Here is a 27,900-nt window from a genome sequence, read left to right on the forward strand (position 1 = left end):
TATGTTATAGATGGAATGTGTAGAAAAAAATAAAAACACAAACCTTATTGTAAGATAAATCAGACACAGGCTAATTAGTCCACACAGTCATTTAACAAATCATCAGTATTGGCAGAACTATTTATTTCCTTTAGGTATTTATTACCTGGACTACATGTTATTTTCAGTTGCTCTAATAGTCAAACACTGTTCATTCCTGAAACTGACAGTTCAACCAGTTATTGGCTTTTTCCTGCTCTAGACATGTAAGTCGTTATTATATTGGCCTTTAAAACCCTGTTATCAACCCACCCCCTAGAAAATACTGGCACCACTGTTGTCCTTTGCAATTGAAAATCAATCTGCTGAACCTTTTATCGATGAGGAAAACTATAGCTTTGTTTCAACTCAGAGAAACACATGAAAGAACAAACCAGTGCTTTCACATTGACTTTCTTTGCCAAAATTGGAAAATGAAATAAGAGTCTGAGTCTGAGGTCAGAAAGATGATGCCAGCTTCCTGCTCTGTGCTCACACCAACAGAGGTGAGGTGTCGGCGGAAGTGTGGGAGACTGAGAGATCGACTATGAAACACTGTGGATGGAGAGAGCGAGAGAGAAAGCAGAGGAGAAATCCCAAGCACGCTCACTCCCACACCTTTTCTCTTGCTGTATTCTGGCTCTAGTCCTCTCACTGCAGCAGGCGGCGAGTGACGGCAACGTTCACTCACTGTTTCTCTCCTCCATGAAATAGCTCTTCTTTCTGGCTTCACATTCTTTTTTCTCATTGCTTCTTATCTCTGAGAGCAGCAGTGACACTCAGACTCTAAAGACTCCTCACATCTCTTCTAAAAGCTTTTTTTCCTATTCTTTACCTCACTTTGATGAGCCTGTTGAACTGTAAAAATCAGTACGTCAACTGATCATCACCCCAAACTCTGCTCATGTTGGACGTGTGACTTGTTGCTATTAATTTAACCGGCATTTTTGTTACAGACTATGGGGGTCTATGATGTAAATCCCTCCCTTTTTGTTCTCTTTTGTTGAGGGAACTCTTTTGGACAAGCAAAACCTGTAACATCGCCTCCTCTTTATTTTCTTCATATGCCATGATGTTCACCAGAATCTTCATTCCCAAGAAGCACCGGCAGCGCTTTGACGAAGCTGTCTCTCAGAACGTGATCAACCGGCTGTGCCGCAGCAAGAGCATCAGCGAGCCACAGGGTCGACTCCGACGCAGCCGGAGCGAGGATCACTCAGACCGCCACCACGGGTCCAAACGGGCCAGTTCGGTGCCCAGGGATGGAGGGGAACCTGGAGGGAGGGGGGATGCTGAGAGGGACAGGGGCCATAGGAAGTCCGTCGCTGGGATACCTGCTCATCCTCCCATCGGACCTAATCAGAGGTGAGAACACATGGAGTAGCCTTAGGTGTGTATTTGCTGTTTTTGAGAATTATATGTGGTGGTTGACACTTCCACAACAAGTAACAGGTTATTCTCAAACCACATTTAAGCTGGAAAGAGGTTCTAGAAATGTAATGTGCAGTGCTCTTCTTTGGATTCTTCTCACATGAACCTCCTGTTTTCCTTTGAGTTCAGTCTTAAAGCATGTTGTTGTTCAGTACAAGTGTCCATACACATTTCGAAAAGGAAAACTTGTCACCTCCGGTTCATCTGTCTTGCTTATCCTCCTCTCACACTAACTACATGTTCGTTCAATTAATAACGCCACAATAGCCTTAGTCCAGGATTACATGGGTGTCAGTGCACTCCCTCACTCCCACACTAAGCCCACTAACTAATCCAAAGATCGCTCCACAGTGTGTGGTTGAATGTGTCATGCATAATCATATTGGCAGGTCACATAACAATGGAAGGCAGGTTAAATAAGTGATTGTCATGTGGGACAAGTAGCAGAGTCACAATAAGCGATCCAAAAACCCACAATAGCATTGTGTAACAGCACTGTATCTCTACTTTGACTCCATAAGTCAGGCAATGTGCTATAAATCCACCCACAGGAGGCTTAAAGGTATACAAAAACAGTCTAATATAGGTATTGATTTCTATAGATCTCTATAGATCAGCAATTATCTTTTTGGGTCAGTATTGAAGCTGCTGCACGCTGCTCCAGTCGTTGATTTCCCCAGGGATTTCATAAGGAAGCGACTGATAGATTCCTTTTGGGCCATTGTTATATAATATTTCTTTGTGTTCCTCGTGAGAAGTACTTTCTGTTTAGATGCCAGCAAGGCCTTGAGCAGTGTGTGTATCACAGTTTAGTTTGTAAAGTGAAGTCAAGGTTAGTGCTATAGCGATATAACCAACAACAGCCCCCTCACACACACTCACGCACACGCAGCCAAATCCACCCCACTGATATGAACTTACATAAGAACCAGCAACCGTGGCTGTCAGAAGATAAAAGTGCCTGTTTTCTCCCGTTTTTTTGTCTTTCCCTGTTTACATCTTGATGCAGTGTTTCCTTGAGTCATTGCCATGGCAACCTGCTGTGGATAGACAGTGTGAGTGTCTCATCTTGGCTGTAACAAGAGGTTCCACAGTGTGTTCCTTCACAGGGGTGAACAGGAGCGAAGTACCATCAACGGAAAAATCTCAAACATTCTCCCACACTAATGACACCTGAAAATATTTGTATTTTTATTCTAAACAGAAGCAAAACATGTGCAGGTTGATGTATACTTGTGCCCTTGATATGACGATTTGAGAAAAAAAACTCTCACAAGGCTGACTCAGTCAGTCATCTGCAGTAAAACATATCGTCCTGTCCATACTTGTTCAAACTCCCACGTACAGGAAGTGACGGATGAAAACAAAAGTGAGGTGCAGCCTCTCTGAACAGCCTGTCCATTCATCAGTGCTGCTTTGAAACAACCACTCAAACATGTGAAAAACAAATGGAAAACATCCACTCTTTGTTTAATGCTCTTGTTTTTGACTGGAGTGAAAAAAACACCTGAAGCCTTGTGCTATGGGAAGTATAACAGGCATTTCTCATTATTTTATGACAACTTATTGACAAAACTATTCATCACTGACTAGAAAGAATTATTGACAGATCACAAATGAAAGAAGATTTAGTTGCAGGACTGAAAATAATTGGTGGAGGTACGCTGGAACGAATGTATTCACATCTGATGTGCTTCCATTTCCACACTTTTAGGGTATTAAAATCGAAAAAGCTCAAAGTAGATCTTTTGTTCTGGTCTTGGCCAGTCCTCTACTCATTACTGGACAAAGACAATTATAAAAAAGGTATTGAAATTACAATTCTGTCCATTACATTTAAGTTTGAGACCTGATCCTGTTACAGACTGAGAAAATAAACCTTATTTGATGATTTGTTAACAGCAATAAAGCTGGTGATCTCATCTGGTTGAGGACTATGTCAATGGAATCCATGACATTTTTATACCAGAGAACTTAATATTTATTATAAGACTGATAGGAGAATATTCACATGGGTTAACTGTTGGATTGGATAAGTATTTTCATTGATATTGTAGTTTAAGTGAACTAACAGCTTGAAATTGATACATTTAGTACTGTTACTACCTAAAGTGATTTTATTTAGCTACTTCTTTTTTAGTGTTTCATTCCCTTTGTTAATTAACTGTACATGTAACCAACTCCTTTTTTGTTATAATGTATCTATATATTAGTTACTTATTCATTTTCTGCTCATTCATTTATCTGTTTACACCTTAACCTCATTCTCTTTGCCTTAATGTCATATAGTTGTTATTTTATTTGATTATTTGGCTACCTATATTTGTCCATGGGTGCATATGACTGTAGAAAGTGTGAAACATAAATTATTCTTATTTTCTCATCATCATGCCAAAACCTGAACATAACACAATACTATTTGTGTTGTTTGTGTAAAATGAGGCACCCTGTTCTAAATGTAAAGTGAAATAGCACGTCCACCAAAACAAAAAAACATCTGGTTCATCATGGAAGCTGGAGGATTTTGTGACGAATGTTGTGAAGTGACTTGTGCAAATCAACAAGGCTTTACACATGATTTCATGGTGAATAGCCAAGTCTTGTTTATAGATCTGCAGAAAGAGAAGCTCATCCAAATGAGCTCATCTATTGATGTGTCGTTTCCTCAGGGTGGTTCGTGTCTACAGGGGGAAGAAGACCTTCGGCTTCACACTGCGAGGCCACGCTCCCGTCAGTGTCGACTCCGTCATCCCAGGTACTGCTACTGTAAATTAACACCAAAGAAACACAGATAAAGAGAGACTCCTCCTCTCTGTGTAGCGTGGTTTCACCCAAACATTGTTCTGTGCTGGGTGGTGGAGGGAAGGGGGGAGTGTGCTTTACGTGGGTGTGTCTGTTGTAGTGCCAGCCGCTGGGGGCTGAAGGTGATCGGGGGTGTGTGTGTGTATTTTTATGTGTGTGTGTGTGTGTGTGTGTGTGTTCCAGGAAGGGGCTCTGTCTGACTCACCAATGAAATGTTAAGAGGAAAAACAGTCAGAACAGGCTGTGCTGTGCCGAAACAGACACATATACAAGTCAGTCAATAGGACAGATTCTGTATTCCTCTGGTGCTATGTAACTAAATACATTTAGTGTTAAAGTACAATTTTGATGTATTTTTACTTCAGTATGTTGAATTTCTGCTTTTTTATACATTTCTTGCACTATAGTCAGGAGGCAAATATTGTGCAGTGGTCCTTTGACTTATGAGTTTAATTTGTTCCGTGGCCGAGCTCGTAACTCAATTTGCTCGTATATCAAATAATTTTCCCCATTGAAATTAATTGAAATGCCGTTAATCTGTTCCAGCCCCCAAAAAACCACCCCAGTTTCACACCTAACTATCGTATACCAGCGGAAGCTCAGTGTTTAGTCCAAGTCGTAGCCAATAAAATGAAAAATGTTGGGGAACAACTAGTAGGTATTCTGGTGCCAGATCCTCCATGTCTCTGCTCACCACAGCGTCTTGAGGAGCACTGACAAGTTCCTCCTGTCAACCCCACTTTTATATACCCTACCGAGCGGCTCCAGAGACTCATGTGATTCTTTCATCCATCTGCTGCAACTCCCTGTGGTGTTGGAAAATTAATAAGAATTTTCAATTAAATTTTTTAAGTAAAGTTTTTAAATGCAATTCTAAATGTGAAGATTATGGTGATATTAGGTATTACAGGCATTATGTCCTGCTGCACAACAAAGTCCGATCGCTGTCCAGAGGGGAGGTGCTGAAATGCTTTGCTGTGTGTCTAGAAGAGGTGAAAAGAGGTCAGACCCATAGTTAGGAAAATGAAATTTGGCAAAATAACTGGGCAAAAAGCACAACACAAGAGAGATGCTTCCAAGGAGAGGTAACCATGTGAAGTGAGCGAGTGAGACGGAGGATGCTGGGCAGACGTTGTGTCCAACTAGCAGCAGCGTATCTGAAGCTTGCACACAACTCAAAGAAAAAAATTGACTGAGCACCGGCTTGTAACTTGGAAAATTTGTGAGTTGAAGCACTCGTAAGTCAAGGCACCAATGTATATACTTTTTATGTCACTGCATTTATTAAATATCTTCAGTTACTTTTCAGTTTCACCGTTTATACAGTTGTTAATATAAGCGTTTAAAATGCATCAAAGTGTTAAAGATTAAAGCAATTGTTTCCAACTTATAGACATTTTACAAAAAACAGTGTGTTGTTGGGCTCACCTTTCAGATTCAGTCTATGAAACAGCTTCATTAAATTGTGATGTTTCTTTCCTACATTTCTCTCAAAATTTCAATACAGTAAGTTCTGTATGATGTCAAATCTCACAAAAATTGAAGATCAGAGAAAAATGCCAAACCTGAACATGCATTTCTGTATCAGAATTATTTTCTCATCTGAGGCCTTAGATGTTTTTGTTTGTGAAACTAGACCTTAATTATGTCAGACATCAATCACATGCTGCGACAATACTGATTTTTTTTTCACTATTAATAATGTTGGTGTTAGATATTATGATATGTTAGTTTGAGGGTCACAATCTGCATTTAAAAACTTTAAGTACATTTATTTATGTGCTTTTGTTTTCTCTAAGCAGGATTTTCTTACAGGATCTGAATAATTTCCCCTCAGATGTTGTTATACAACATATATAGTTTTCATATATGTATTTATTTTGAGCGTTTCTTTTCATTATCTCTCAAGTAAGTTGTTATTTTTCTGTTACTTAGCTGTTCCTTTCACTTGTGATTTTCTGTGATTTTAAGGAATGTAATATTTCAGTAACATTATGTAACCTATTTATTTATTCTTTGTGTCCTGTAGAAATGGGACCTATAAGGGGGAGTTATAGGAACTGTCTGTACTTGTGTGAATGATTCCCTTCAGCTGAAGCTTTTAATGGTTTGCAGTACTCATGTTGTCTCTGATATCACAAGATAACATTATATATAGAACAGCAACAATTAGTCAGGTAAGCACTGTAAAAGTAGTAGAAAAAAGTAGAAGAATCTCCAATGTAATATTCAGAATTCTATTTTTAGTGTTGTCATTGTGTGTTTTTGTTACATTACAATGATCCGTTTCTATCTACAGAAGGAGTAGGCTGCTCTTACACCATCATGTTTATGCAGTAGCTCTGATCAAACCTCTTCTCCTTTTTTCCATTTTATAGAAGCAGCACATCCAGCATCACTGTCACCTTATATGATTGACAAGTGTCACACTCCAGTGCTTGATAGATTTTCAGTGTTTCTGGGCATAAATTCCATCATTCCATATCATCATATTGTAATTTACCTGGTCTGAGAGGAAACTAGAATTCTACATCTACCCTTCGCCTGTGTTTCCAGGCTGCAGAAAATCTACCCAGTGACCAAACAGATTTCAGCGAATGATGGGTGTTTTCATTCAGGTGGGAGGGTTCATTATGTGATTGACAACTGTAATTACCTATCACTGATGAGAAGTGACTTGGATGTGATTGTACTCCTCTACTATTCTATATATAACCTTTTGATTTAAACCGAGATGGGGTAAATGCAGAAAGAAATGTATCCCAGAGATTTGATATCCCTTAACTTCAAAGCCCAAACACTTAACAGGGGATTTCTGCATTTTTTGCAACCACTGTAGGTGAGGGTTGCAGTCCTCAGTTGCTTGATGTAACTAAATATCACTCATTGAATCTTTAACAGCTTAGAGTTTATCTAATGGATGCCCGCAGAGGAGCATGTCTGCAACTAAAATTCACATTGCAAAAAAAGGAAAAGCAGATATCAAGTGTTGATTATCCAGCTGATAGCATCTTTATTGCCTGCTGTGTATATCAAGACAACAGAAATTGCCCTCTGTTTTTTTGGTTTCTCTCAGTCAGCAGTAAGCTTTAATAAAACAATTGTCATCAAAATAGAGAACACCACTCAATATTCATGAGGGTATTAAACTATTAGGAGCTTCTGCTGCCTCTAATTGCTTTCACTTTTTATGTTTCCAGCAGTGAAAGGTTGTTTAATTAACTGTTATGAGTTTGTGAAATAAAAGTAGCAGACTGTAAAGGCTGTGAAGTTACTGTAAAGGGAATTTGCCAGGTGCCTCAGTGAGCAGGGAGGTATGTGTGTGTGTGTGTGTGTGTGTGTGTGTGTGTGTGTGTGCACGCACGCACATTTGATGATGACGGCATTGTTCCCGCCCACCACCATCTCCCACAGTCATGTGCTGAAGAGGCCAGAGCACACTGACTCAGTGGGCCTTATGGAGGCTGATATGGAGAGAGTAGTGGGCGGGTAACATGTCTCGCATCGTGATCTGAACTGAGATCCTTCACCAACAGATAACCAGCACGGCACAAGCTGAGAGAAAGTCTGTCATGGTGCCTGTGAATGTACTCTAAACATGATTTTCACATGAAAAGCTTGCACTGAGTTAGAAAAAAAAAATGACATGATGGGGGAATGTAAGCAACAATGAGTTGACAGATAAGGAGGTGATGGTGGTTGACAGGAATGGCACAATCAGGAACAATTTCCACCAGTAATTGTTTAGATTGTTTTGACAGCGCACTTTTTTTTTACGTAATAAGCTTCAGCGTAGATTGTCTTTGTTTGTTGATGGGCTTTGTTGGGCACCACACACACTGGCAGCATCCCATTAGTTCCCATCTTGCTCTGGTCTGTACACCTTGTTAGCTGGTCGAGGTTGTGCCAGGTTCCCTTTTTTTTTCTCAGACTATGATTGATGTTTGATTCTCTGCCATTTTTTTCTCCCACTCACAGATAGTCCTGCTGAGGAGTGTGGACTGAAACCTGGCGACAAAATCCTCTTCCTCAACGGACTGGACATGAGGTCTGTTTTTTAATTGCCACCATTACTATTTGTAGTGTAAGTAGTATTTTATTTTTGTCTGGGCAGAGAGATTCAAGGGCTTGGTTTTTGTTCAAGAGTAGCCATCCTCCCTCTTTCCATTTATCCATATTCAGGGTGAAAAATAGCTTCGACAGAGCCACTTAATCCATCATACATGAAGCCTTTTATTTGCTTCATGATTTTACAGAGTTGAATTTTTAATATGGAGGCTGTATCTGCTCTGTGTTGTGCGTCTTTTTGTCAGTTACCCTGAGGAGAAAATGAAAGTTTCAGCCATAAAATCTCAAATGAGTTTCATAAAAAATGTATTATGATATGTGATTCTCCTCATTTTGAAGGCGTTTGAGTCAGGATTCAGAGACCCACAAAGGATTTAAGACTTCACTGCAGAGACAAGTATGATAAAACCCCAAAGTATATGCCAGCCAACTTTTAAAAAAATGAGACGTGAAGAGAAAATAGGTATACTTGGCAAAGAGGACACCACAATATATATTTACAGTGATTTATTATTAGGTTATTAATTAGGTTAGTTAGATTTTAATTTAAATAATAGACACACAGAGAAACTATAATAGTTTTCATATGTTGAGTCTTGCTCAGCATTTGACTAAGATGATACTGTTAAATCTCAGAGCTCGATGGTTACTTAACTTACTTTATGTCATCCCTTTATCAGTCAAAATATTTAGCTAATTACTCATTTTACCACACTGACTATAACCAACTATTTTAAGGTGTCATCAGTAAGAACACCTACAAAGCGTTCAATCTTCTTTCTTTATTAATCCAATGTGTTTATCAGTAAACACCTGTAAGAAATAATCATGAACCTTGTTAATGTGTTCATACTGTTATTGTGATATTCATTGTTCAAGAATCAAGCTAGCATTGATGCTAACATGTTTAGCTAGAGCTATGAAGATTAGTGAGCAGAAATTAGCAGAAAAGAGCAATACTACTAAACTGGTCACATAACTAAAATTACATCTGTATTACATAATAATTACATAGAAACATCTCTTGGGTTTTTATGTAAATGCTTTTTGACATTGCAGAAAATATAACACCAGTCAATCATTTGCTAATTTTGTTTTAGAATGTGTTACAACAGCTCATTAATGTAGCAATTATGCATTAAGTTAACCTGATTAATAACATTATTCTAAACAATTTATAAATCTTTAAAAGGCACCCTTATCGTAAGGTGGTGTCACATTCACAATGTCACTGCTCTGGTCTTACAGTCCTGAGGTATACTGGGGTTTTATACAGGGCAACACACCTCAATACAAGAGTTTATATAAACTTCTTTGTAGGAGTTAGATACTTCTGTGTGGACTCCTTGATCTTTTATGTGATTTCAGGGAGTGAGCGTAGGAGAAGAGATAAGTAATACAGTGTGGAATGAAACTGAATTGAACCTATAAGAGCCCAACAAATATATCAGCCAATAACTCAGCACTACGAACACAAATTGTCTTGCTCATCCTGCCACAATGATAGCCATGTGAAGAAAGTGGCACAAAGATGTTCCCATGGCTGCCTGATGTCCTGGCGCTGTATAATTTTGCTGCCCTTTTTGATCACACAGTGCTGCGCCAGTAGGAGGTGATCAGCAAAACACTGTTGTTCACCAGAGAGACAATGACCATGATGCTCAGTGTATTAGACAGTGTTTAGTGTTGTGTTTACAGAGTGGCTCCAAGTATCTACAAAAATGTCGAAAATGACATTTCGGTTTTAGATTACATTAAATATTCTCTTTAATCCCCAACAAGTAAATACATTTTTCCATCATTTTAACTCACAAACACAAAAACAACATAGACATGGCAACAACACAGAGTCACTTAGACAAGATTAACAACTGACCAGTGTTAGGTAGGGGCTGGAAGCTACTCCTCCAACCTGAAAAATGTATGGTCATTTGATATCAAATTTCAATACCTTTCACTTTACAAGGAGAAAATCTAATCAGTGCCATAGTGAGCAGCATGCACATGTAACTTATACACTTTTATTATTGATATAATAGGGAACTACAGGTTATGTTTAACAGATTTGTTTTTTTGTAAAAGCCTCTGGTGACATAAAATTAAAATGTGGAAATAGACTTAAAACCACACTGTGGAATGTAGGTTTCTATTTGTTTTATTTAGGTTTCTATTTTATTTTATTTTATTTTATAAAACTGCTTTGAGTGCATAAAAATGTAGACTCTCTGAGAAATAAAATGTTATTGTGAAATGTGTAATATACTTTTCATTTTGTTGAAATGGAAAACTGATAATTGAAAAAAAAAAAAAAAAAGATTGTTTAGGAAGAAGTATCAAAGCCATGGTATCAGTATTGGTATTGGTACTATCTATTTTTTTCATCTATACCCAGATGCTACAGCTAAAGGTGTTGAAGATTAACAAAACGACTGCCATTAACAAAACAACTGCCAGTTACTTATGAACTTCTAAGTATCTTAAACATTGTGTTAATGGATATCTTTGATGTATTGATTTAGGAACTGCTCCCATGAGAAGGTGGTGTCCATGCTGCAGGGCAGCGGAGCCATGCCCACTCTGGTTGTGGAGGAAGGTCCGTGTGACTACACCTCAGATCAAACCGACCCTGAAGAAGTGCCAAACATGGCTCCCACCACATTACCACGCTCCAGGTTAATACACACAAATTTAATACGATGTGATCTGGTATTCATGGTCTACTTACAAAAAAAATACAGACAAGACTGTTCTGTTTGTTCTGTTAAACCTGCTCTTTGAAATTATGATTATAGGTGTTCATTATTATTTTCAGAATTTTGAATTCAACTTGTAACCCTTTCAAACCTGTTGTCCACATTTGTTTGCAGTTAATTCAACATTTTAATCCATTTTGGGTTACTTTATCTGTATATTTTCAGCAGCAGTAATAAGAAAACCAATCTGGATATTTTTTCATACGCATGTGTGAAAGGGTTAAGATTAGAGTCCTGTTTTCTGCATGAGAATGTTAAAAGCACAAAACTTAAAAAGAATTCTACGTGTTTGATATCCAGGTCTCCAGCCCTCAGCTCCCTGCAGTGGGTTGCTGAGATTCTTCCGCCGAGCATCAAAGTTCACGGACGGACTTTCAGCCAGCAGCTGGAGCACCTGCTGACCATCCAGGAGAGATACACCATCTGCAAAGCCCTGGAGACGTTCTTCCAGCATAGGTCAGTGGGATGAAAAGGAAGAACGGGTTGTAGATGGAGATGATCGAGAAGGACAGGACAGACAGGAAATTAGCAGACTAATAAAAATATCACAGCGCTTAGACTTGTTTATCTGGGATACTTTAGATTGACAAATACTGAAGAGTTTTATCTGTTGCCTGGGAAACAGTGTTTTTACTGTACAATAATGTCTATAAGACTGCAGAGGAATCTTCCTCCAGACTTGGCAAAGGAAGGGAAAAGCAAAGATGAAACACATGCAGATGTGTGAGTTGTGAAGGAAGGAGATGCAGACCTCCCGATAGGCATTGATTTTAATTCCCTGGATGAAAGATGAAGGGATGAAGAAGAAATAGATGGCGATGGTGAAATGCCACAGATTAGAAGTCAGAATTATGTACGCTTTTGCATGTTGAATACGTTATGCAGAAGGATTAAAAGCAAAATCTGTACTGCACATGAATACAGTAAAAACACCAGAGGCCATGAAGTGACAGTCATAATCTTTGTACACTGTAGTAGTTTTTTCCATTATATATTTCTATTATATATGCAGGGATGTATGATACTATGTGTAAACAGCAAACACAGAGTATTAAGTTAGGTCATATTAATGAGACGGTGTGTATTTATTAATGTGTTTGTGTAGGAATGTGGACACCCTGATAGTAGATGCGTTTCCGGTGCTGGATACACCAGCAAAACAGCTCATCTGGCAGTTCATCTACCAGCTGCTGACATACGATGAACAGGAACGCTGCCAGTGCAAACTGTCCCGCTTCCTGGGATTTAAGAGCAGTGGTGAGTTGACTGAACACACGACATGGGAGATCTTTACGTCAAAATATTGTGATTATGTACAGTATGTGTTTTAGGCAGTGGTTTAGCTGTTGGCCTGTGAGTTCTACAGTGTGACTGGATTTAATCAAGTTAAAATCACCAAAACACAGATCAAAACTAGAGTATTTTCATCATGTTGCAGTGTTTTCCTTTATTTTGATTCTTACACTGTTATCTCATGTGTTTTATGTAATTTTTTGGCTGGTTACCTCTTTTTGTTGTTTTCATCGTTCTATGTCTTTTACATCATTTTTGTCTTGTTTTTTGTCATTTTTTGTCCTGTTACACCTTTTGCATAGATTTTCGCTGTAGTCTCTTATGGCACTTTTGTCCGTTGACTATTACATTTTTTTTTGTTGCATTTTACTTCATTTTGTTTTGTACATAATTTTTGTCTTTTATGCCATTTTTGTCCTCTAGTACTTCATATTTTATTTCAATTTATATTTCACATAACTTCATCTGTGACTTCATCTTCACCTTTTTGTGTTTTTATGAACTGAAAACTATCAGCTTTCGGAAACTTTCACTCAGGACCAATAATCTGACTTTATATATAAAATAAATTATGATTTTGACATTTATCTAATAATTATAAATATCGACTGATATGAATATTTTTATCATGATGCCACTTTGATCATATTAATCCTATTTCCAAACCCTACATGTAATTATCATGAACACCCAGGGTGAAGGTGATTTATCTTAGTGTGTGTGTGTTTTCCTGCAGCGGTTCTGGAACCTGACACAGGTCCAGAACACCACCGGCGGAGCAGCTCCATGCGGGTGTCTGGCACATCGTACCGAGGCAGCATCCGAGAGAGGAGTTCTGATGACTGCATCATAGGCACTCACCTGGGAATGGGTACAGTGCACACAGCAATAACAACGACAGCAATAACAAGGATCATTAGTCTCATAGGAAGGTAGACCTGCTCAGTAAGGGCACAAAGTCAACCCAGTCTGTCTAATTATGCAGACGCTTATGGTAAACAGCAGCACAGGCACATATGCAATGCTTGGATGTAAAGCACAATGAGGTGAAATACTGTATATCTGATGTTGCACTGTAAATTCAGTGTGTTGAAAAAAAATTGTTACATAATTAAATTACAACATAAATCTAATTGTAATCAGTTACAGATAGTGAGAAGAAATATGGAGGCAAAAAAATGGATATTTCTAGAATAAAGCTTTTAGGGCCTGATTTACTAAGATCACAAATAATGGGTGCAAATTTACTTGCTTGTGCTAAAAAATGTGTGCACTATTGATTTGCATGTCACAGGTAATCAACTAAGATGGTCTGCACAAATGATAACAGGTGCAAAGTCTTGGAGACCGGCCTATTTAAATGAGGATTTTGTGTGCACTACTGATTGTCGTCATGGAGACAGTACACTGGAAAAACTGCTGCGGGATACGCCAGCACTAATGGCAATAGTGCGTTGGAATGATCCAGACGCAAGGAAATGTTATGTTGCAAGGAGTTTTGTCATAGAGGGTATTGCATGACTTATGTAATGAACTGTAGCACTCATGAATCTCTTTTTCCACACAGAAGGGTGGATAGGTATTTCTCTGTTGTTGTTTATCAGTAACAAAGTCTGTTATTAGTGAAATAAATAGCTTCTCTCTGTATGTCGCTCTGTAAAGCGAATGAAAACTTTTACGCCAGTGGGCATGATAGAAACCCTCCGTATCAGTGCTTATATTGCTGGTTCACGAATCCAGTCACAACACCGTGGACAGCGCTGTTTATGTGTGTGTGTAGCGCTAGAACCTGTCCTGTTTGGTCTCCACTGGCTCTCCACTCATAAGGAGAGAGAGAGAGAGAGAGAGACGCCTGTCAGTCACAGCCTCTCAGCGCCTGACCTTGGAGCATCCTGTTAGTAGATAAGTGTCAATGTATTTTTGCCTGCACAGTCAAGTTTGTGCATGTTTTTACATGTACACTCCTTTAGTAAGTCAGGCCCTTAAAGTGCAAGATTTCCAAAAAAATATGAGAATAAAGTTAAAAGTAGGAAACTATTACAATATTACAAGAATAAAATTATAGAAAAAAAAATCATCATTTTAAAAGTCAAAATATGACAATAAAGTCCTAATATTTCCAGAAGGAAGTCATAATTAAATGATAACAAATGTATAATAGAAATAGGCTTTAAATTAATAGAGTTGTCAAAATTCCCAGCTGAACCAAAGGCGGTAGCTGCTGTTTGTATTTAATCAAAGATTTAATTTAACAGAATACCGTTTTCATTAAATTATTTGTCGCTGCATGTCTTAATTTCTATCAAATTCAATCACACAGATGAAATTAGACTTCTCAAAATATTATGACATTATTCTTAAATACCAAATTTTTATCCTCAGTGTGACTCTAATATTCCTTTATAGTTGGTGAATACAAGGCAGTTACTGCCAAATAAATTGAAAAGTTTAGATGTAAAGTCTACTTGTCAGTTTTTGCTCTGTGATTTAATGTTGAACTGTTGATATTTCTTGGTTAAAATTTGTATTTTTAGAATTTTTCAGCTATATTTCCCGAATAAAACAAGACTTACCAAACAATAAAAAATAGTTTCCTTTTCATTTTTGACAAACAGATTTTTTTTTTTTTTAAGTTGATTTTTTAACTTATCAGACTTACCAAACACATCAACTGAAATAAGTTTCATTATTTTCAAGAAGTAATTAAAATAGTTACTCATTGTGGTTTTTACATGGTAACTATATAAAAAGCCTTTCCGACTGTTTGTACCTTACCGTTTACCTTTTTGCTATAATATATTAGGTTGGCTTGTGGGTTTAAATCCCTGGATAGACATGGTTAATGTGAGCAGAGACAGTGACAGATTAACCTGTCCTCAGCATTTACCGCAGAGGGAATATTCTGTCAGAGCGCAGTAATATGAGGCTGTGTTTGCACCAGTCAGCTCCCAGGGGCAAATGTGTGTAATTGTTTGAACCTATAATGAGCTTTATCTCAAATATTCCAAACCAAACTCTCCATTTACTGCCCAGTAGCCATATTTCATTTTTTTCCATTACCATTGCCAAGTCCAGTCCCAGAAGCCAAGCTTTTGCCCTTTGTGCCTCCATGCTGTTCTGCTCTGCTTCATCTTCTCTCCTCTCACCTGGAGGTGGGTGAAAGGAGGAAGCTTTTGTCCATGTGTCACTGTTCATGCCTTATTGTGCTTTAGGAATTCATGTCGATGAGTCTGGGAGCCCGGAGGAGAGGCAGTCAGGAGACGGAACTTCCTTTCCAGAGTCCCCTGATCTCAGTCATGTAGGTATAAATGCTGCTTCTCCGTGTCTAGCTGTAATTACGAATGCTGATTACGTTTCCTGTGCTTTCTGCTCATATCATTTGAAGGTCGGTTCGTAATAACTGCAGTTCTGTGACATTAAATTCAATTTGTGGCTGCAGTTACACAAGTTGTTTCTTGAAAGCGGCGGGCCTTCAAAGCAAAGCAGCATTTTCTGTGCTAACCAGCTGATCATGCCTCCACCCGTAGATGACAGGCGTGTACACAGAACTGGAGAACGTGTACAGTGGGAAGCCACAGCAGAGTGGCTCCTCAACGGAGCCCGAGGGGCCAGGACAGACCGAGGCCTCCTACAGCCGCCCTCTTTCCCCACTCACTCTCCCTCCTCTTAAAGGTACTCTGGGGGCGAACACACACTCCTAAAACACATACACACCGTTATAGAGTGTGTACATGACAGCTGAGACATGCTTCTATCGATGGTTCAGAGCCATGTGCAATCCAGGCCCAAAGCCTTTGCAAAATGAAACAATGGAATCAAATCATGTTTGGATTCAATTAAAAGTGCATCATTTTGGGCCCTGATGATGCATGACTGATGACATGTTCACATCATATCAGATCTGAAAATGTAAGGCAATACTGCCCTGTCTGTATGGTGTAGACCATTTAGACCTGTGTTTCTCAAACTTAGTCAGGACCCAAAATATCTTTCATTTTAATTCTACTCTGCCAGTTATCAGAGAAAAATGTGCTACTATAGTGAGACTTGTGGATAAATAATTATAATTAAAACAGTCTTCTCTTAAAGAGGACTGTAAAAGATGTAATAAGATGAAAAATGATGTAAAAGCCGAAAAAAATGGTTTATGTAAAACATGAAAACAAAACTAAAAGAGGCAAAAGAACAAAACAATTTAAAAGATTTGATGGACTTAAAAGATGCCACAAGACAAAATCATGCCTGAAATTTCATAACAAGATTAAAATGATGTAAAATATGAAGCAAGAACAATGAGTGTAACAAGATCAAGCACACACAAGATTAAAGGGCATAAAAGATCTATCTGTCTGATTCAGATGTGATATATAAAACTTATCGTTATCTGATGTAGTGGGATAGGATCCAACACTCCCATGACCCTCTCGCGGATTAAGCTTGTTTCAGAAAATGAATGAATATCTGATGTGAAACATGGCATGAGAACTACTGATTTTTGAATGTGTTTGAATTAGAACCCATTCAAAGGTTAGAATCTATATGTGCATAAAAGCATGCAGGTTACCCGTCCTGTATGCGCCATGGTAACCTCTAAGACGAAATTATCCTAAGTTAACATTGTCAGCAGCAGCTATCTTTGAAATAAAGCCTTGCTTCCCTTGTTGCAGGTAATCGTAAATCAGGCCTGTCCCCTGTCTGGAAGGAGCCTCGCCCACCCCCTGTATACGAGATCCATCACAAGAGCAGTGTGGAATTCCAACCCTACGTGAGCCTGGAGAGCCCCCCTGCCTCACCAGAGCCTCCGGACAGTGACCTGGCACGCTGAACCGCCGGAAGAAGCTGTTTACCTTCTCCCGCCCACCTCGCAGCCGCGACACCGACAAGTTCCTGGATGCTCTGAGTGAGCAGCTGGGCCACCGGGTCACTCTGGTGGATGACTTTGTACCTGGGGAGAACGACTACGAGGAGGTGAGGAAGACCCCTCCCCACCCCCCCACTTACCGTATCATCAACAGCCACATCCATATGCAAACATAGGGAGGATGTTTTATTTGTTTGGTTTTTATATTTTTCTGAGGTCAGGGTTTGTATTCTGGAGAAGATGGCAACGTATCTTCTATTTTAACCTGCACTGAGTTTTAAGCTGAAACAGTGAAATTTTAAAGGTCAAAGGAAATTGTTACTCACATGTTCTGTAATGTAAAGTAATATTTGTTATGTAATTCAGTATGTATTAGGCATATAAAAAGACTGATGCTAAAATGACCGTTCATATGGAGAGCCTTCTGTTATAGTCTTTTATGCTGTTAGCCACTAATGGCACTGAAGGCTAATCCTATATTAAATGTATGTGTGTGTGTGTACATAAAAAAAAAAAAAAAAAAAAAAAAAAACTATATATATATATATATATATATATAATTATCTATACACACACACACACACACACACACACACCACACTATATATATGCGCGGTGTGTGTGTATGTGTGTGTGAGGTGTGTTGGCAGTTTGAATCCCGCTCTGTCCTAGTCATGTGCCGTGTCCTTGGCCAAGACACTTCACCACACCTTGCCTCCAGTGTGCTACTCACACTGGGTTGTGAATGTTTTGTGTTTAGTCGGAGGGGCTATTGGTGCGTACTGGCAGCCACACTTCCGTCAGTCTGCCCCAGGGCAGCCTGTGGCTGCAATTTGTAGTTCATCACCACCAGAGTGAGAACATGAGAGTGAATGAATGATGGATCCATTGTACACGCTTGAGTATTGCATTAAAGGTGCGGGAGACTTTCATGACCAATTTTTCATCAAATCTATAAAACCTCAGTCATAGCCTAAGTATCACGAATCTGTAAGTCTTTCTGTGATTACTCACCTGAATCTCTTGCATTACGGTGAACAATCTCGAGGTTCCATTCACCATAACAAACCATATATTTGCAAACAGAGCGGGAGGTAACTCAGGCATCTTCGGAATTTTGTTGCGATATGGATTGTGGGAAGCGAAGGCTTGCGCCGCCGCCTGACAGCGGCAGCGTGACCATGTGATATTATATGGATGAAACAAACACGATGCGGAAACGGCTGGAGGAATATGCATAGAGGCTGAAGGGAGCTCCTGCCGTTTCTGTGTCGTCTGTAGCAGCTGCCGCTGCCAGACAGCAGCACAATCGGAGTTTCCCACAATGCACGTTGCAACAAAATTCCGAAGATGCCCGAGTTACCTCCCAGCTCTGTTTGTAACATATGGTTTGTTTTTATGGTGGATGCACTTAGAAATTGCTCACCGTAATGCCAGAGATTCAGGTGAGTAATCACAGAAACGACTTACAGATTCATCATACTTAGGTTATGACTGGGGTTTTAAAGATTTGATGAAAAATTGGTCCGAAAGTCTCCCGTACCTTTTATTATATATATATAATATTATATATAAAACACTGCACACTGATGTTCCATGAAACAATTAGCTTTCACCTCTTATACATGTACAGTAACTCTTTTGACAATAGGGAAAGAGAATAGACAAAGAGATTAGAAGAAAAAACATGCAACAGTTGCCATTTGACTGCTTCAGTCCAAAATGGTGGAAACAGTAGCACTGGTGCTGCACAGCTCTATTGTGATGCAACCATGTTTGCATGTGATGAACATCACAGTGGGTAATCATTTAGCATCAACCATATCAAATACTCCGTAGACCAGTGACCAGTAGACCTTCAGATGTTCATGTTTGTTAACATTAAGAGTGTGTATTTATGTCTCCATAGTCACAGTTAAACAGTAATTTTATAAGACAAAATATCATCTGTATATATTATCTAATAGCTTCACTTCTTTGTGTGCATTTACAAACTACAGTATAGTGCCAGTAGATTTTTTAGCATATTATATTTATGAAGTACAAACTGCTTTTTATGAGAGTATAATAATTGAATGCACATTTAGACAAAATAATTACATTGTAGTGTTGCATGTTTACATTAGAGTCACTCTAATGTATGCTACAATGAACACTTGTGTCACATGAACAGATATATCAAGGTGGTTGTCATGGTTACAGAAGACGAGGTGTGCTTGTAAGTAAAACATGATTAACCTACTCAGTTCTGTAGAGTCTCATTATATTTGTCTAAAATGCCTGGGTAGAAGTTTAAGGTTATGATAAGGTGCCTGAGTGACGTTACAGCGTGAAATCAATTTTATAGTCGGTATTTGTCAGAACAGTTTTGCGGTTTTTATGGTCATTCATGAATTTAAGAGTCATTCCATACAACTCACCAAGGACCTTCCTGTTCATATAATGCATTTTCTTCCATTTGTGTGAACTTTCTTATCAAGTTCATGAAAAATCCTGAATATCTACTTTAAATAGCTTTCCAGTCATGATATTTTACATTTTGGTCCTTAGAGGTAAATGTCAGTTTGCATGTGTATTCTAACTCGCACTAATAACTTATTTTTTATGGAACGGGTTATCATTTCTCTAAATTCCGAAAGACCTTCAGGATAATTGGCAACATATTTTCATGTATAGACTTGGTGCCAAGTTAATCAACAGGAGATTTGTTCAAACACAGATTCAAATGGAGATTTTTCCATTTTCAGAAGTTATCTCTAGTTTTCACTTTCCTGCAACCAAATTTGATTCTGTGTAAGTTAACACAGCTCTGTTCTATCTAAACAGAGTGGTGCATGAAAGTTTGCTGCCATTTGTCTAAATAGATCAATCTAATTATAGCTCCAGAGCTGGAAAATCACTTTTTCACTGCATTTATCCCCCAAGAAGGATTCTTGAATTCCTTCAAAAGTCACAGAAAAGTACAAAATGCACAGCTGTTTTTTTTTTTGTTGTTTTTTTTTTAAACTACACATTGATCGATAAATAGGTTACAAAAACAAAAAAGTTTGAAGGAAGGCTGATGTGGAGTTGGGATGGAATCTAAATCCAGAGGTACAATTATACAGTCTATAAATGCATGTGTAAAAAAATCATAAAGATCATTGATATGTGTTAACTTTGTTTGAAATACATTAAATGGGTCTTGATCAGGCGAAAGTGAACTCAGCATGAAAAAGTAAATTTGCTCACTATTATTTATCAAGTGGGCTCATTTTTTAGCTAAAGATCTCTATTTTATCGGAACTGTTTTCCTTTTAAAAAACACTTTTTATATTTATATTATTTATAATTATTATTATATACTACTATTATATTATAATATTATAATCTAATAATATTATATTTATTTATTTATATTTATATTATTGATATTTATGAGTTGAACCTTTGGAGAGTGCTTAAAAGGCCCTGTCAAGTATTACCACAAAAATACCAATTTTTTAATTTTTAAGTTACTTATACTTCAGATATTTGTGTGAAACTTTCAGAAAGTAATGATCTTTGATATATTTAGGGTGATGCATAAAATGGTAGAGTCGTCCACATGTTACTATGTTAGCTCGTCAACGTGTTACTACATTCTCATGTCAATAAAAGTCAATAAGAGACTTTTCAATATTTTAATCCAAATTTATTTTCAGCATAGTTGAATGTAATATCTAAAAGGTTTTGGCCTACTTGATATCAATATCTGTCAAGACCCACATGCTTTGAATGCTTGTGTAAGCTTAAAAATTGATGTCTGTTTCAAGTCCATGTATTACCAAGCAGTATTTTGACATTTTTCACCTAAAATTTTATCTCCTCAATTTTGTTATACATGATGTTAAAGTGCGTATAAATACCTACTCAAATATGTATATACATGCATATAAGTTTCTTTGCTTACATGACAGAGAATGTTGAACATGAAATGTGTCCACGTGGTACTGCTTGATCGGATCCATAATTAAGTCGTTTTTTTAAAAGGCAGCAACTCAATGAGCTTTTGTTTCTAGAGATGCAAAGGTATGATCAACAGATAATCAGAGCTAACATGAATGAAAATGATACAATTATAGATTCTTTTACATTTTGAGAGGCGGTCCTCAGAGTAGGGTTTGATGGCGCTCTTCTTCCTCCTCCAGATGAGTTTCCAGGATGAACAGGATGTGGGTTTCATGCCCCGGCAGCTCAGCAGCGGCAGCAGCGAGGAACACAGCAGCAGCGACGAAGCCACCTCACCCACCTACTCCTCAGGCTCCGAACCCATACCACCGCCTCCCACCGAAAGCCCCCCTCCTCCCCCACCTTTCCAAGCCCTGATACCGCCTCCGGTCCAGTTCACCGACCCCCTCCCGCCTGTACGCTTCTCCCCAGAACATGTCCCCCGCAGCCGAATGCCCTTCCATCCCCACCACCCCATCATCCCCCCGCCTCCTCCCCCTCCGAGGTCCCTGCTGTCCACCCGCTCCCCTCTACACAAGGTGCTCCCCACCAGAGAGGAGGTGGAGAAGAGTCACCAGCGCTTCCAGACCACCGCTCGAAGTTCTCACGGCCACACCCCCCTGACCTCCAGTACCCTGCGTTCATCCAAACCGTCCCGCCCCTGCTACCTCCCCCGGCAGCTCAGCCAACCTCAGCCCATCTGCCAGCCGACCCCCCAGCCATCGCCACAGCCACTGAGACCGAGCCAGCTGGTCCTCCAGAGGCACCACCAGCTCCACCACCAACACAGCTATCAGGGCCCACTGCCCCCATCCCTGCAAGACCACAAGCCATCCCAGAGCCAAGGACCAGCTGCCTCCTCCCTACACTCCACACAGCCTGCAGCCTCTCACTCCTCACTGCCCGGCTACACGAAGACCTACGAAAGCCGGCAGGAGCGGAAGGAACACCAGTCACCACAGGTAACCCCTGGAAAGGCTGGGGAGTCATTGTAAATGAGAACTGGTTCTCTATTGACCTACCTGGTTAAATAAAGGTTAAATAAATACATTTTTAAAAAAGGTATTGGTGGTCATTTATGGATTTAAATGGCAGTCTTATAAATCTTATAATGGTAGGGAAGCCCCTGTTATTTGTTCCTCAGTCTCTTCATTAAGAAACAACAAGAAATACATGTGCTCTGTATTAGAAACAGGATAAAAGTCTGTACTTAATGTGACCATTATTTGCACTTACTTCTTCAGAGTTGGACTGTCTTTTTTTTCTGCCCAGCTTCTAGAATATTCATATAATTGCACTGAATTGTTTGTTTTGCTATTTACATATTTTCTGGATGTTCATGTTGTACCTTGGCATAGAGAGACTGAGCAATGAATATACAGTATTTGTTTACATAATAACTTTTATAAAAGCTACAATAGTTTAGAGCTTGAATGAAAGAAAATCAGCTGATAAATCAAAATGAAAGCAACTAATAATGAATCTGAACTCCCAAGAAGAACTGAATAGAATCAAAATATATTATGATCAACTTTAAAATGTCTGCTTTTTCATATAGAAATGTACAATAAAAGAGTCTTAACAAGTTTATAAAACTGAAAATTCATTCATTTTTATGCGTATCCCTTTTTAATGTTTTGTTTTTGTCTTCAGTTGAGTGGATACATAGTCTAAGTTTATTTGATGTTGACGACCTGTCTAGTATTTGATCATTAGTTTAGTGCTAGTTTTAAGATTTTTGAAGAGTTATGAGGAAAGCCTTGCAGCTGCAAAATGTAGGATGGCAGAATGCATAAATTTAGATGTTATTTACAAAACAGATGTTTATTAAAGGGTTCATATCGGGTAAATTATGCTACACTGCACCATTAAAATTGGGAGAAAAACAAGAAGAAGGCTTAGTTTACCTGCTTATCTGTTTAGTCTACCTGCCAGTTGGTGGAATCCAGAACTGTTGAGTACACCAAAGTTTTATGTTAGAAATGTATAGGATGGGTCCCCAGCATATAGAAACTGCTGGATGCTAATTTGCATATATTGAGCAATTCGCATAAGTGTCACACATTAGCATAATCACAGATATTGACAATATTGTAGGAACTGCTTGGCTTATCTGTACAATCCTGGAGTGGTTTGGGGGGTTTATAAGGATGCTGAATTAATTTCTGGCATTTTAAAAATTCAGTATGCCTGTGCATGTCAAGGGTGGCCACATTTTAACTCCTGATAAACTGATTTTGGTAACTTAGACAATAAACATCTTAGTAATTTTTACAATTAAAATCTTATTTAACTCCTAAAAGCACTGCAACATTGTTTAAATTGGCCAAACAGATCCTGAAATAAGGCCATATAGGTGATTGTGCTAATTTATGCTAATTATGCAAATTGCTCAACATATACAAGTTAGCATCTGGCAGTTTCTATATCCTGAGGACCCATATTACATACTTCTAACATAACACTTTGGTGAACTCAACATTTTCAGGTTCATAATGGGGCTCTATGAGCTGGTAAGTAGACTGTTAGTTAGTGGTGCATGTACAAAACTTGTTCTTAGTGATTTAGTTTGTTTTTTACTAGTAGTTTTCATTCTCTATTATAAGAATGATCATACAAGAACATCAGGGTCAGTCTGTGATGACGCCTCTGATTGGCTATCATCAGGTCCCAGCTAAACTGAAGAGGACGACTTTAGTTAAACAGCCTCAGACTCAGTTGATGTGAACTGTTTTTGTAGAGTTCCAAATAACCCAACACCCATAAACCCTTTCTGTTCCCTAAGGCTCCCCCGCCTCCCCTCCTCCCCTGCCTCCGCCGTGTGACCCACCTCCGCTGCCCAAACCAGGACACGCCTCGGACACCAACCACATGAGTGTGAAACGGCTGCGCTGGGAGCAGGTGGAGAACTCTGAGGGGACAATATGGGGTCAGGTGAGTGGGAACCAAATGTTACACCAAATTCTGGGATGGGAGTTATCAAAGAAGGATAGTTTATCTACATGTGCTGAACTTCTGAAAAAAGAAACAGTCTAATTATGAAATGGTAACCTCACCTGTGAATTTTCTCACCCTGACTGTGACTTCTCTCACTCCACCTACTCATCCACTCTGCCATTTCAGTAATGAGTCATGGAAGCACTGAAGGAAAAAGGTCCTTGTTATAATCTGGTGCCACTTCACAGCCTTATCCTATCATTGATTCAGTTTGACTCTTGTACTTACCGACTGTGTGTAGAAATCAGTGTCAGACCTTTTAAAACCTTGACTGCGCCTTTGAGAATTCACTGTTCTTGTCTGTGTTTAGCTCGGAGAGGATTCAGACTACGACAAGCTCACGGACATGGTGAAGTACTTGGACCTTGATTTGCACTTTGGAACACAACGTAGATCCAGTAAGTGGTTATGTTGTTACGCACTCATAATGCACCACAGTCCATGCTGCTTTGTCATTTGTATCATGTCATATATTCATGAAAAATATGATATTTATATCTTTATTGTGGCTTATTTTAGATCAGGGGCAACACTCAGCCCAGTATGATCTGAAACAGGCCAGACCAGTAAAATAATAACATCATAACTTAGAAATAAACACAATTCCAATTTGTTCTCTTTCTTTTAGTGCAACAAACATTTTAATTACGTGAACATTTTTACATTTGCAAACCATCCTTTCATAAAAAATAGTGAATAACCTGAAAAACTTTGTATAACCTGAAACTTCTCAAAAAAAATTAGAGCAATTTTACCAATATTCTGCCTGTTACTAAATGTTTTGTGTATTTGTAGATCCATTGTGATCTGTAAATTGTAATGCATGTGAGTGATAAACTGAGGAATAATATTGTTAAAATTGCAGTAGTTTTTCTTAAGAAATTTGAGGTTGTTTGAGGTTGTTCATGTTGTTCACAAAGAATACTTTGTAGATGTAAACATTTTCAAAGTTTAATTTAGTTTCTTTACACTAAAAGAGAACAATTTGGAATTGTCATTATAATAGTATTTCTCTTTAGATCAATTGTGCTGTATGTAGACCCTGAACTAAAATGAGTTTGACACCTTTGATTGTTATTATCTTCAGTGTAATTTTTGCATTTCACAAAATCATCTTCCGGGCCGGATTGGACCCTTTGATGGGTTGGTTTTGGCCCACAGGCCGTACATTAAAATTATTTATTGGATAAAATACAAGCCCCATTTACAGAAAAGTTGGGACATTTTCTCTGTAATTCAAACCTTTATTTAACTGACAAAAATACAACACCTACAATGTTTTCACTGACCAACTTAACATAGTTTGTAAAAATAAACAAATTAGCAAAACACAGTCTTCAAAATAGATGATTTAAGATGATATCTAGCTGTTAAATAAATACAGATACAGATTAACTTTACTCTAATTTCACAAGACACATCAGTTTATTAATCAGATTAAGCCTTGATATGAGCCATACCAAAGGTTTTATGCACTTATGGCAGGAACAACTTCAAATTATATAAATGATATATAATATATCATGTCACCTACATCTGTCATCTACAAACGAAATGATGTTTTTTTTTTTGAGTTTTGCATCATGACTCAAATAAAAGATTAACTCTTCTCTACACTTGTCAGTTAAATAATGGTTTAGGAAATTGAGAAATCATACATTACAATGTTAAGGCCAAACTTTTGTGGGAATGGGAGCTGTGTATTTTTTACAGTAGAATGAATGCAAACAGCAGAAGGCTACTTCATGATCACTGACAAAAATCAACATGATAAATAGAGAACTTGTACATGTGAATGGAAGTGTCTTGTCTATTAACATCAACTGTTTTTTGTACCTTCACAGTATCGATGTTCTGCATGACGTGTTTTGGAGCTGCTCTATTCACCTGCTCATCAAATCCATTCTCCATAAGGCACCATTACCCCTCAGCCCCCTCCCCTGTCTTAACATAACGCAGTAAAAACACACCTCTGCCTCACTTTATATGATCTAGATACAGCAATTTGGCCCAGAGAGAGTCAAATGGCAGAGCTGTGTTATTACTATAACCCATCATCACCTTCCTTAGAGCTTCTCTGTGTGTGTTGTGTTGACCCTTGGTGCCTGGAGAACACATCCTTACACTGTTGTTAAAATTATCAGTCTCTCCTCCAGAGCCAGCCTTCCTGCCAGAGAACTTTAAAAAGAAAGACGTGGTTGAGATTCTTTCTCATAAGAAAGCCTACAATGCCTGTGAGTACTGCAAAGACGTGACAACACACCTGAAGGAACAAAGCTCAATATTTGCATTATTTCATAGAGGTCATATCTTAATTGCCTTGTATTTATTAATATTTTATATGTATTTTATATCATAGTCCATTTATTATTATTTCTTTGTTGTTTTTGAAGGGTTATCATGAGCATAAATATTTATAAGACCAGAAGATTAGGGAAGTCATACTAAATACTGTTTTTTTTAATGCTGTTTACATATTTTCTGTATAATCACATTGTGTCTTGACACAGAAACTGAGAAACGCACATGTGTGGTCATTATAACCTTTGCTGAAACAATAAATCTAATTAGTTTCACTCTTACCTCAACCAGAATGCAAGTTACTTAACCAGCACCAGAGAAATCTGACAAATCTGAAAACACACTGTGGCAAATGTAACAAGAGATTGAATGATTTTGTCTGCAGTCTAGAACTCAATGTTCTGTCAAGCTCAATGCAATCATACTGTACAAGAGTGGAAAAACAATTACATGCAGACACTAGGGTTGCATTACTCTCACATCCTGGAAGAATACAATATATTTCGTAACCCACTCAGACCTTAGTTTGTTTATTTAAAATGTGCAAATAAGTAAATAAAAAATGCAGAGAGAGTTGGAAGATACACAACAAAGTCTCTCTCTCTCTCTCTCTCTCTCCCTCTCTCTCTCTCTCTCTCTCCTCTCTCTCTCTCTCCTCTCTCTCTCTCTCGTCTCTCTCTCTCTATATATATATATATATATATATATATATATATATATATATTATACACAACACACACACACACACAGGGTGGGGAAGCAAATTTACATATTTTGAGGAGGGATTGAAAGACAGTGTATGACAATTAGTTTATTGAAAGTCATGAGAATTTATTTGCCACAAGAAAATTGACATAATAGAAAATGTTTTTATTCTATGTGTCCTCCTTCTTTCTCAATAACTGCCTTCACACGCTTCCTGAAACTTGTGCAAGTGTTCCTCAGATATTCGGGTGACAACTTCTCCCATTCTTCTTTAATAGTATCTTCCAGACTTTCTTGTAATAGTTTTGCTCATAGTCATTCTCTTCTTTACATTATAAACAGTCTTTATGGACACTCCAACTATTTTTGAAATCTCCTTTGGTGTGACGAGTGCATTCAGCAAATCACACACTCTTTGACGTTTGCTTTCCTGATTACTCATATGGGCAAAAGTTTTCTGAAAAGGTATGGATATAGTGTTAGGTTATGATTATGACATCAGTATATGTTTAGTTTCAAAACAATTGACGTAGTGCCTGCTGAGAAAAAACAACTAAATGTTCATTGTAAATTTTGCTTCCCACCCTGTATATATAGTATATAAATCAATAAATGTCCATCAGTGTTTTTAAATACTTATATGGTCGTGCTATCTCTGCTTGAATGAAATTATGTAAAGATATCAGCAATCCAGTAAAGCAG

General features: G+C 38.3%; 1 protein-coding gene across 1 annotated transcript in view; it reads left to right on the top strand.

Moving 5' to 3' along the window:
• The window catches only part of grid2ipb (glutamate receptor, ionotropic, delta 2 (Grid2) interacting protein, b), a 50,928-nt gene that overhangs the window by 14,772 nt on the left and 8,256 nt on the right, over positions 1–27,900 (top strand). Inside the window, 15 exon segments of the mRNA XM_030122678.1 lie at positions 1,102–1,383; positions 4,119–4,204; positions 8,230–8,299; positions 10,839–10,991; positions 11,373–11,528; positions 12,178–12,329; positions 13,102–13,236; positions 15,578–15,663; positions 15,893–16,037; positions 17,018–17,182; positions 17,185–17,333; positions 21,396–22,086; positions 23,984–24,129; positions 24,503–24,590; positions 26,337–26,426. Of these exon segments, the coding sequence (XP_029978538.1) occupies positions 1,102–1,383; positions 4,119–4,204; positions 8,230–8,299; positions 10,839–10,991; positions 11,373–11,528; positions 12,178–12,329; positions 13,102–13,236; positions 15,578–15,663; positions 15,893–16,037; positions 17,018–17,182; positions 17,185–17,333; positions 21,396–22,086; positions 23,984–24,129; positions 24,503–24,590; positions 26,337–26,426 (2,594 nt within the window).

This window comes from Sphaeramia orbicularis, chromosome 19 (genome assembly GCF_902148855.1).
Source record: "Sphaeramia orbicularis chromosome 19, fSphaOr1.1, whole genome shotgun sequence".
In the NCBI taxonomy this organism is placed as follows: Eukaryota; Metazoa; Chordata; class Actinopteri; order Kurtiformes; family Apogonidae; genus Sphaeramia; species Sphaeramia orbicularis.